The sequence below is a fragment of the Rhinatrema bivittatum genome, chromosome 10 (genome assembly GCF_901001135.1).
Source record: "Rhinatrema bivittatum chromosome 10, aRhiBiv1.1, whole genome shotgun sequence".
Taxonomy (NCBI): domain Eukaryota; kingdom Metazoa; phylum Chordata; class Amphibia; order Gymnophiona; family Rhinatrematidae; genus Rhinatrema; species Rhinatrema bivittatum.
Window position 1 is genome coordinate 60,791,770 of NC_042624.1, and position 12,069 is coordinate 60,803,838.

Below are 12,069 nucleotides of genomic sequence, written 5' to 3' on the forward strand. Positions count from 1 at the left end.
TACCCATCCCATTTCTCTAGGTCTTGAGAGAGCTCCTTCAGTAGGCCTTCATAGTTCAACCAGAAGAATTGATCAGGTAAAGCTCCAATACAAATACCCAAATATATCACCCATTCTTTAATCTATCTAAAGGGAAATTGCTCTGTCAGCTGATCCACTCTGTCCCCAATTATATTGATATTCAAAATTTCGGATTTACCTTGAATCCGGAAACCCTTTCAAACCTTAATTCAACCAACAAAACAAGTAGCGATGCCTCAGGATCAGTCAAGGTGAACATAAGGTCATTAGCAAACATAGATATCTTATAATTGACCTCCCCTACAGAAATCCCTTGAAGCCCTGAATTTTACCTGATCTTTTCCGCAAAGGGTTCCAGTGCAAGCACAAAAGACAGCACCCCTTTCTAGTCCCTCTGCCTATTGTAAAGTAACTGGAATATACCCCATTAACCTTGACGCAAGCCGTAGTCTATTATACAATTTCCTAATCCAAGTAAGAAAATTAGCACCTAATTCCATCTTCTTCAGGGTTTTAGAATCTTTGCCAAACTTTTAAGGTCAATATTAATGAAAGAAATGGGTCTGTATGAGCTTCACAAAATAATGTATTTTCCTCCTTTCACCGCACCATTAAATCATGCTGACAGTTGTTTGGTCTTCCTTCCACTTTTTTAATACATAGAATTCATTTTATCTGGACTTCCAAAATGATTTGTTTAATCCATGCTTCATGCAATCTTTTAATCTTTGCAGCTGCTATTTTTAGTTTTTTTCTAATTTTCTTATTTTATTATGGTCTCCCTTTTTTAAGTTATATATTACTGCATTAGATTTACTTAATTTTATCCCTCCAGTGATTGTCCTAAGATCTTAGTCTGTTTCCACTTTGAGTTACTCAGGACAGTTAAGGGTCTGATCTTGTAGTTTTTCTGGTGGTTATTTATTCAGCAAGACGTATTTTGGAATTATAGGCCCCTTCTGGTTTGTAACCCTTCCTGAGGAATTCAGATGAAGAATTGGATCCTTATGGCTCTGTCCTTCCTTCCTAATTTGGTGTCTGTTTCATCTCATTCAGGGGATGGTTCTGTCCCTTTAAGAAAGTACCTTCTAAGGAAGGTTGCAGAGAGCTCCATCATTTGGATATTCAGAGTCATGAGGCATCTGAAGGTGACTACTTCCTTATTGAAATCTGAACATTTCTTTGTCCATTTCAGTGGTCATCAGAAGGGGGAAGTGATGTTGAACCTTCTATTGCCAGATGGATCAAAAAGTCGATTGATTCTTTGTACATTGCTAAGGGTGTGCTTTTACCTAGAGGACTGAGAGCACATTCATCTAGGTTGCAAGCTTTGTTATAGGCAGAGTTCTGTTTGGTTTCTCTGTTGGAGATTTACCAAGCAATTAGTTTCCCGTCTTTGCATGGAAGCATTACCATCTGATGTGAATAACAGGCAAGGTGCTACATTTGGTGGGGGAGTCTTCAAAGTAGGATTGACAAGTTTCCCACCCAGTTTAGGGATGGCCTTAGTATGCCCCACTTGACTGATCTGGCCAAATGAAGAGGAAGAAATTATTTAGCCTTACCTACTAATTTCCTTTCCTTGAGTCTTGCCAGACCAATCCAGGATCCTCCCAAACTGCTCACTGATGCTCCTTTTCTCCAGAAATCAACCCCCCTCTCCAGTTTGTCAGGAGTTTAAAATAGAGTATATAGCCTCCTTGTTTGGTTTCCCATATTTTGAGGGTTCAATGTTTTTGGTTGCCTGGAAGCCCTAAGGTTTGAAGTTGTAGGGGGACTTTTATTTCTGTTTGTTAAAAGAATACTGGTAGATTTATGGGACTTTATATACGATGACATTAGCAAATCTGCTCTGTCTCCAACTTCTGGTTGGAGAGCCTAAACCAGCTTGTCTGTATTAGTCTGGCAGGACTCAAGGAAAGGAAATTAGGTAAGACTAAATTTCTCCTTTCTAGACGTTTTCATTTTGAAGCTGCAAGTATTTGTTATACTTCATAAATGTCTATAAGAAAACGTGAATATTGGTAGTACATGTTAGTTTTAAAATTTGAGCCTGTCAAAACATTTGTAAGTACATGACTTTAAGTAATGTAAGCAGTTATTAAGTTGTACAAGCACCAAACCTTTGTTTCATTGTCTATATGCTAATGAATGCAGTAATCTGCTGTGTACTGCCTGTTGAAATTCAAAAATAAATATGCAGTGAAAATGGACAATAAATTAATCTCTGCTGTGGTGATTGTGCCCTGCTAGCTTTAGTTAAATAATCAATAAAAATAAGTTGAATGTGTTTAGTTTTGTATACGGCAGAATCATTTTACAATGCTCTATAGTGGTGCAAACAAAAAGTCTGATCTGTTTACAATACAGCAGAACTCTGCTCTTTCTGTGTGGGAGTTGATTTATAGTCAGTTTTTTTTATTTCTGTAGGAGCTGAGTATGCCATTCTCAGGTGGTCAGGATAGTTTCTCCAAATTCACTATGGAAATGGTGCGTCAGTACATGAAGGAAGAAGAGATGCGGGCAGCTCATCAGTCATCTCTGCTGCGACTGCGCCAGAAAGCACTGAAAGAGAAAACCAAGGCTGAACTGGCCTGGCTTGAACATCAGAAAAAGTAATTAAATCTATTTCTTCATGCCCAAGTGTATGAGCAGTCAACCTCAAATGTATACATCTCCACCAGCATTCTCTCTGTTTCAATAGTATGTAACTTTGTAAAAGTAACTAGTCGTTTTGCAGTCCTAGAAGCAATTATAACTTATCTTATTTTATTTATTTAAAAATATTTATAGTCTGCTTATAGTAGTAAAATCATACTAAGCGGATAACAGAGTAACATTAAAACAGTACAAAACATCGAACATAACTCTTTCCCTTTTGGAAGGTGGCCATGCTCCCCATTATACCACCAATGCTAACTCTCTCTTTAAATCTTAGTCTGTCATGTTTTGACAGTTGATTTGCTTCATAACTTTATGGGAATATATTACATTCTAGTGGCCTTGATACATATTTGCAAGGTGATTTCATTGGGTCTATATAATATATTTGATTAGCAAGTTGATTACTGGAAGTTCTGTAAGTCTGGCTGTCACAAACCATGCTGTGAGTCCTTATATTTTCCGCCTCTTGACCACATTCCATAGATTCTCTGGTTTAGAAATGTAATTCATTCTTTTTGTTTTCTTTTCTCATTCTTGATATGTTTTTTTCTTTATCTCTCTCTTCTTCATTCAGGCGTCTACGAGACAAAGGAGAAGATGATAAAATGCCTCCCCTCCGGAAACGACAGCGTGGATTGTTGCTTAAACTGCAGCAGGAACAGGTAGATAAGCTTACCTTATAAAAAGACAGCTAACAGGAAATGCCCTCTGAAATATTGTAAAGGGTGATGAAATGTATAGATTTGTGATTTCATTGACCTCATATAAAGTCCCTAACCTTTAAGACAGTACATTATAAAATGTATCTTCCTCTTCATCCAGGCAAGCCAGTCCACACCAGTGGGTTGTGCAACCAGCAGATGGAGACGGAGAACAAAGACTTGCTGATGTTGCCCTCATATAGCTCTGCTCAGGCACCAGCCAGCCAGTTTTTCTCTGTTTCCAGCACGTGATAAACATGCATCCATGCTTGTGGATCTTGGCCTACCTGGAATGAATAGGCCAGTTTGACCTCCTGTGGTGAAAGCAGCAGCTCCCTCCTTCAGTTGAATATCTGAGAAACAATCTCAAGAGACAAGCAAAAATAGGACAGGAGTGAGGTGAAGGCTGCGGCCCTAGCCCTCCGAGTAGCAGCAGAAGAAATCTGGTAGGGTAAGGAGACCTTGGGCTCAGCCCTGCTGCATAGTCCTCTTCTCTGTCTAGTACTGCTTTCTTCCTTCTACTCTCTCTGCCTTTCTTTCTTAAGAACATGCCATACTGGGTCAGACCAAGGGTCCATCAAGCCCAGCATCCTGTTTCCAACAGTGGCCAATCCAGGCCATAAGAACCTGGCAAGTACCCAAAAACTGTCTATTCCATGTTACCGTTGCTAGTAATAGCGGTGGTTATTATCTAAGTCAACTTAATTAATAGCAGGTAATGGACTTCTCCTCCAAGAACTTATCCAATCCTTTTTCAAACACAGCTATACTAACTGCACTAACCACATCTTCTGGCAACAAATTCCAGAGTTTAATTGTGCGTTGAGTGAAAAAGAACTTTCTCCGATTAGTTTTAAATGTGCCACATGCTAACTTCATGGAGTACCCTCTAGTCTTTCTATTATCCGAAAGAGTAAAAAACCGATTCACATCTACCCGTTCTAGACCTCTCATGATTTTAAACACCTCTATCATATCCTTCCTCAGTCGTCTCTTCTCCAAACTGAAAAGTCCTAACCTCTTTAGTCTTTCCTCATAGGGGAGCTGTTCCATTCCCTTTATCATTTTGGTCGCCAGTTTTGTCTGTGGAAAGTTTATTTAAAGAAAAAAAGGTTCCCCTCTGGATGCCCCACTGTGCACCCCTTCGAGGGGTGTCCCTCGTTTCCATTCCTGGACAAGGGATGGTGCTGCTCTGCCTGGCGCCAGCCCCAAGAATAGTCGAAAATTGCACTCTCCCTTGCGCGTTTGTGGTTACGAGGGAGCCTGTCCAGTGTTACTCCCTGGTAACCTTCCAGGTTTCCCTGTACATACCTGGATCAGTCCAGACCGTGGGTTATGTCCCCATTCCAGCAGATGGAGATAGAAGTAAACTTGTGAGGCGCTCGCTATTACCCAGAGGCACCCTCTGCGTCCCTTCAGTATTCTTCTGTCTCCAGCAGATGAAGGCTGTTGAACCTGTGGTTCCCACCTAAATTGAAAAACTTTTCAGGGAAAGTTAGGAGATACATTTTTTCTTTCCCTTTCTTTTCACAGTAATTATTTTCGTTTGAATGGATCAAGTTTAAAAAAAAAAAAAATTTAGTTTCACAGAACAGTGATAGGTTAAGTTTGCCTGTCTTACAGCTTGCATCTGTACCAGGCCTTGAGAATAGGTTTTTTATTCTCAGGTAGGTGTTTTCTTTAGGTTCGCTCCATTCCTGGCTCCTAGGGTTGCAAGCTGGTGGTCCAGCCGCTCCCCCTGCCCTAAGACCGGCTCACCGGCTATACAGCGCCTACACAGTAAAATTGGTGCGCTGGTACCTGTCATTTCAAATGTCATTTGAAATGACGGGTACCAGGAAGTGGATGGTTCTCCTACGCTCGGGCATCGAGGATTGCCAGTCCTCTCTCTCCCCTCCCGAAGCAAGGCACAGGGCGAAAATCGACTCGACATGTTATTAAGAAAATAGAAATTGTAACTAAAGTAAACTTACTGCATGCTTCCAGCAGCCCCAGTCTTCTCTCCCCTGCCTCCCGGGGGCAGACCCGCAAGGTGGCTTCCAGCAGCCCCCGCCGGCGAAGGTGCATAAACGCACGTCCAATTTGGGCGCTCAAGCAGCGAAGGCGCATGAGCGAACGCCGTGACCCTGGAGGTCCATCCGGGCGCTCAGGCCCTGGCTCCGCCGCTCTGGCAATCTTCCAGTTGCCTGCTGGTGCAATTTTTTTGGCATGATGAGCTCGCACCACCTGTACGTCCCATTTGGGCGCTCAAGCCAGCGAAGGTGCCTTGAGCGCCCAAATTGGAAGTATAGGCATGCGTTCATGCATCTTCGCCGGTGGGGGCTGCTGGAAGCCGCCTTGCAGAGAGCGCCCAATCCGCCCCGGGCTGCTGAAGCGGGAGAAAGAATGCTGAAAGAGAAAGTGAAGGGACATTTGTGAGTCAATGTCCCTGCCAGCACGGGCCCGTACGGGAGACCGGCACCCATGGACGCGGCCAGGGCAGGTGAGCGGGGGCTGGGGGAAAGTTTGCCCATGAAATTTCACGGGCAAACTTTACCGCCTACCCTCTAACGTAGGGGTAAGGGTAGGCGGTAATTTAACAGGTTATAGACGCAGCTAAACAGGTTAAAAAGGCGATAGTCGGGGCGCTCGTTACTGTATGGGAGGGAATAGCTAATTGGATCGTTTACATATCATATACATGCTGCGGGCGGAAAGGGTTACCCGTTGATTTAAAGAAGCGGTAAGGATGGGTTAAAAGGGATAGTGAATCGCGGCCAAATTGCGGGTACAAAGCGGGTTAGAAACGGGGTAATCGCAGCCGCGCTTTACTGTATCGGTCTGTAAGTAAACTTGATTAATAGCCGTTAATGGACTTCTCCTCCAAGAAATTATCCAAACCTTTTGTGAACCCAGCTACACTAACTGCACTAACCACATCCTCTGGCAACAAATTCCAGAGCTTTATTGTGTGTTGAGTGAAAAAGAATTTTCTCCGATTAGTCTTGAGAATAGTTTCCACTATTTTTCCCGGCACTGAAGTCAGGCTCACTGGTCTATAGTTACCCGGATCGCCCCTGGAGCCCTTTTTAAATATTGGAGTTATATTGGCCAGTCTTCAGGTACAATGGATGATTTTAATGATAGGTTACAAATTTTAACTAATAGAGCAGTAGTCACTACTACTCATAACAGAGGGCTTGCTGGGCAGATTAGATGGAGCATTTACTTATTTATAAAGGGCAAATTATTTTAAGTATGCACTCAAATCAGTAAAACCTAATGGAGTGTATCTTAGAGTACAGAGAGCTCAAGCAAGTATTGGAAGCATCTTTTACTGTTCTTTTCAGTTTGACTTTGGGAACAGCTAATTCAGAGAGACTGAGCAATCCCATTTCACAAAAGTGAGAACAAAAGGAGATAATTACACATTTGTCAGTCTGACTTCAGTAGTGGGAAAAGCTATGGAAACACTACTAGTGCCATACTCTGAAGCAAGATTTATTTATTTATTTATTTTGAGTTTTTCTATACCGGCATTCGCGATGAGAATCGCATCATGCCGGTTTACAATTAACAAGAGGTGAAGGAAGATAACAAATAATAAGAAACTTTAACAGGTGCTCAAAAAAGATTGCAGTTACAATAAAACAAGGGAATTACACAACTTGGAGCAGTGAAAAGGAGATAGGAATTTAACAGGGAGAATAAATTTACCAATTAATGGTGTGAACCAAGTTATGGAGTTTGCAGTTATTGAATTACCATGTTGAGGGACAGTTATTAATTACCCTCTTAAGAAAAATTCTGGGCCTCAGTTAGTGGTGAATTAAGGTTCAAATGGGGTCTGGAATGGCTTTCAAGATTATAGGACCCTAGATTATGACTATATATAGGAAAGATTTTGTCAAACAAATTTGATTTGATTTATTTGAGGTGACAAAAGAGTGAATCAGGGAGGCTGGAGATGTGGTTTATCTAGACTTCAGTAAGACACTTAACCCTGTTTCCTCATCAATATTCAGAGCCATTTAGCAAGATAAGTTTGGACTTATCCAGCTAAGTTGTTGTGTTTGAATATTTGATCACATTAAAATACAGAGCAGGGGGGAGCATGTGAAGGAGCAGGGAGGAGGTGTTTGCCCTCCCTGTAATCGCCAGCAGCCGGACAGCCCGAGATAAAGATCGTGGCAGGAGAGGTCTGAGTCGCCGTCAAGTGACGTCAGACAAGGACGCCCCCACTGACTTTAAAACCTGCAGAAGGGCGGCATTGAACGGGGAGCGCGTGAAGGAGAAGGGAGGAGGTGTTCGCCCTCCCTGTGATCGCCAGCAGCCGGACAGCCCGACATAAAGATCGCGGCAGGAGAGGTCTGAGTCGCTGTTGAGTGACGTCAGACAAGGATGCCCCCACTGACTTTAAAACCTGCAGACGGGTGGTGCCCCGCTGCCGCCGTGCTGCCTAAGCTGTGCGCTCCGAAGGGGCGCGCGGCTTGGTCCGGCTTAGGCCAGCGAAGGCCGGAAGCCGGCGAGAAAATCTGTTTTGAAAATTGCATTTCCTTATGGGTAAGAAACAGAAGGTGAAATTCACCACCTCCTCTCCAGTGCAGCAACATCGCATCAGCCCGATGGACCAGCACGTCATCAGAGTGTTGGAGACGCCACAAGAGGACAGTTCAGGAGGTGTGTCATTGACATACCTTAGTTCTGGCGAAGGACCAACTTCCCCACTACAGCCGACAGCAGTAACATCTATTGAAACATCTCGAGAACTGGTAGGAGCCGCTCAGAGGGATATAGGTTTGAATCAACAAACCATATCCCATGGGACAGATAAGGTTATCGTATCTGGTACTAGTGAACTACAATTAAGGCTCCCAGTTTCTTTAGAAGGTGGCATTAGCCCGATGGTTATTCCGGACAATGTCACATTAGCTGATCTAGGTAGAATGATTTCTAAGTTGGACAATAATATAATTAAGATGAATGAATCACTTGTGACAGCTATTAATACTAACAGAAGTATGATAAACAAGTGAAGAAAGTAGAGAAACAGGAGAAAGATTTGTTGGCTTTAACAAATAAGATACAATTAATCCAATCTTCAGAGAATGTGTTTATAAGGGATAGTAAAATGATGCATAAAGAAATTGAACAAATAGAGAATCTTTTAAGATCTAAGAATATGAGAATAATACATTTTTCTATAACGCGGTTGCTATCTCCATGGGAGATGTTTAAAAAATTTCTAAAAGTTTTTATTATATCTGGATGAGGGATATCCCCAGAATATCAAAGATTTATTATTTGACAAAAAAGCCAACCAGTGTCACTGGAGGGCAAAATGAGAATGGGGAGGCCCCATCCACTCTGGGAGTGTCGACTTTCCTTGAGGAGTCGCTGGATGTAATAAATAAGAGCAACTTTTTATTTCCTATATAGCTGAACAAGATAAAGAGAAATTATTTAAAATGTTCTTTAGATCTAAAGATATGATGTTTTGTGGGCACAAAGTACATATATTCCCAGATGTGGTGAGGGCCACTCGGGTAAGAAGAAAGTACTTTTTGTCCTTGAAAAATCCAGTTCTTGCAATTGGAGCCACATTTTTCCTGAAATTTCCATGTTTATGTTGTATAAATTATAGAGGTAAAAGATTTTGCTTTACAGATCCAACTCATTTAGAAACATTTCTATCAGATAAAAGCCAAACTGAGGTGTTAAAGGATGATGGTCAGTAAAAAAAAAATCCTATACTCCTCTCTCCTTATTTTATTTTTCCTTTCTTTTCTGTGATTAATGATAGTGTTTTCCTCAGTCTCCCCCAATTATGGTATATGTAACAACAGAAAAGATTGAAAATTATTTCTTTATAGTTTATTATGTTGATTTACATATTTTCCTGTTCCATGATGCAAGTCATTGAAAAAATGTAATAAAGTTTAAATTAAAAAAAAAAAAATACAGAGTAGGTAACATTAGCCCTGCACATTAGAACTCAAAATTTAATAGTGGAAAGAGAAAAGAAAGGGGATTATAATAGACAAATATTTATTAGACTTCTGTAAATTACAAGGAGGAGACATTGTCTATTAAAAAAAATTTTCAGAATAAAGTGTCATGAGATAGAGTGGGAAAGAGGGAGAGAAGAAGCACAAATTAGTTATATTGCAGGCCATGGGGTAGCTGGGTTGAAAGTGACAGGCTGCCACCTCCATAAACCAACCATGTCTGTACCAGCAAGTTTGTTGGTTGGGTACTGTCCAGCAAGATCACAGAGTCCTAGATGGCCAGATGCTGGGGAAAGAACCTCACTAATTTTGGTAGCCTTGAACAAATTCCTTAGGAGAGAGATGATGGAGATTTCCCTATGCTCCTTGATTCTATTTCTATTAAAAGGGGATTGGCTATGCTGTCTGGACCCAGAGATGCATATACTCTTATACAGACATCTCTGTATTTCAGATTTGTGACAGGGAGACACTACCTTCCGTATAGCATATTGCCATCCCTTATAGTATGGCAGTGCTCTGTAGGTAGATAGAGAAACTGGAGCTCTTGATTTGATTACACTTCACGTGTGTGTGTGTGTGTGTGTGTACTGGAGGCTCCACATTGTAATCTGCATGTGGATGTTCAGCATGACGACCTCTTTGGTAGTTATGCTCTGTGTATAGCTGGTAGAACTGGAGTTTCTCTTTGGCGATTGCATTGGACAGGAGGTTGTTGAAGGTGGACCACTTCTTTTGGTGGCTGTCCTTCACGGATAGCAAGTTGAGCAGGGGCCCTTCTTATAGTGACTGCATTCTGTAGGTACATAGCTGAACATGAGTTCCTCTCTGCCTGCACTAATTGATGAATGGTAGAGGAGGAGCTCCTCTTTGGCAGCTATGCTTCACAGATGGGTTATGGTGCTGGAGTTCCTCTGAGGTGACTATACTCTGTGTGGTAGCACTGGAGCCCCTCTTTGGCAATTGCTTTCTTTGGAGAAATGTGGGAGATTCTTTCAACCACTTTCAGTGAAACCATGGTGCCAGAGACACAGACAGGAGAGAGGCAAGTTTTCTCCTATAATTGACGGTCTCAGAGTGCAGCAACAGGGTTAGTCATTGGGTTGTGCACCTGGAATTGATTGTGGTGGTTAGAGTTCTAAATGGTGTGGCTGCTAACTTACTGGCCTTGTGATGTTACAGGAAGTTGTTCTCCATTCAACTTGCAGTTTGGAAGTGTGTTTTGAATTTAAACCTTTTAGAATAAATGGAATAGCAGACCTATAGCATTCTCATTTCAAGCAGCCCCAGTCTTAACCAGTGTTACAGTTAAATAGTGATGCTAGAGAATTTGGTGTGCCACAGCTTGGTATGACCAGTTCTGAAAAGCCAGAGAATATATTTAGCAACTGAGGAAGAAGGGCTCACTTGAAAGCGCTTTTGTAAGAAATGGGTAGTAGAAGTACATATTTTTGGAAGGTTTCTTTCAGTTGAAGAAATTCACAGGCATTCTAATAAGGAAAGGATGGACAATAAACATTTCTTGAGGTAAATCTGCCAGTGGTAGAAAGTTGTTTTAGATCTAATTAGAAAATTAGCAGTAATAATTTGTAAATGGAATGTGTCTGCCCTTCCTTTTTCTCTAAGGCCGAAATCAAGCGTCTTCAGGATGCTAACAAGGCAGCTCGGAAAGAGAGGCAACTGATCCTGAAGCAGCAGGAGGAGATTGAGCGAATCCACCAGACCACCATGAAATTACAAGAGAAACTCAAATCTGCAGAAGAGTGCAAATTGGTGAGGTGTTAATCTCTTTGGGGAAGTGAGGGGTAATAATTAAAATAAAGAATATTGGCATTCCAAGACACGTATTAAACAAGAAATAATGGCATGCATTAAAGAATATCAAATAAAAGAAACACACAATTTAGGGCAAGTATTTTGTCAAATTGTTTCATTTTCTGGATGCTGAAGGTTTTTGTTTCATCTTGTACCTTGACAACTTAAAACCAAAGTGTGCTGTTTATAGGAGATTCACAGTGAGGCTGATAACAAGCAGTGTGATGCTTCTAGCCCAATCCCAACGGACCTGGAGACACGAAGCCCCTCCCCTATCTCAATTTCTGGCAGTGAAACCAGCAGCATCATGCAGAAACTCAAGAAGATGCGCAGCCGCATGGATGAAAAGTATGTACTGCTAACTATTCTTTCGATTCCTGTGCTTTTTGTTAAATAACATTAAACCAGATTTGCACCACACCTTACAGAATTTGGATGACTGCCAGGTTTGGCCCCTTCTCTTGCTGTCTGGTATACTATATATACAGGGGGAGGTAAACTTTTTTTTTTTTTTTTTAACTACCCTCATTACTGCCCAGGTGGATGTAAATATAGAGTACATAGATGTGAATGAATCTAAACTGAATCTTCTAAAAAGTAGGTAGTGAATATAAATAGAAATGCAAATATATTTTTTAATGTCTACAAATGTTAGAAGTCTGAAAAGTAAGATTGGAGAGTTAGATTGTATGGCATTATAGGAACATGATGGCAGAGGATATAGAAATAATAGGCATCTCAGAGACATGATGGAAGGAGGATAAATGATGAGACCGGGGAAAAGTATCCCACACCATAGTTAAATGATGTTAGGTTCCATATTAGAGGTTACAACCTATGAAAAGGATCTGGGCATCATAGGTACAATACTTTGAAATTCT

The 12,069-nt window shown here is 41.3% G+C and overlaps 1 protein-coding gene across 5 annotated transcripts in view; it reads left to right on the top strand.

The window, feature by feature from the left end:
• CEP350 (centrosomal protein 350) overlaps positions 1-12,069 on the top strand; it is a 358,722-nt gene that overhangs the window by 231,650 nt on the left and 115,003 nt on the right. For all 5 annotated transcript variants that reach the window (XM_029617504.1, XM_029617506.1, XM_029617505.1 and 2 more), the window contains 4 exons: positions 2,452-2,636; positions 3,260-3,347; positions 11,000-11,146; positions 11,379-11,536. In XM_029617504.1, coding sequence (XP_029473364.1) covers positions 2,452-2,636; positions 3,260-3,347; positions 11,000-11,146; positions 11,379-11,536 — 578 coding nt within the window. The remainder of the gene's footprint in view (positions 1-2,451; positions 2,637-3,259; positions 3,348-10,999; positions 11,147-11,378; positions 11,537-12,069) is intronic.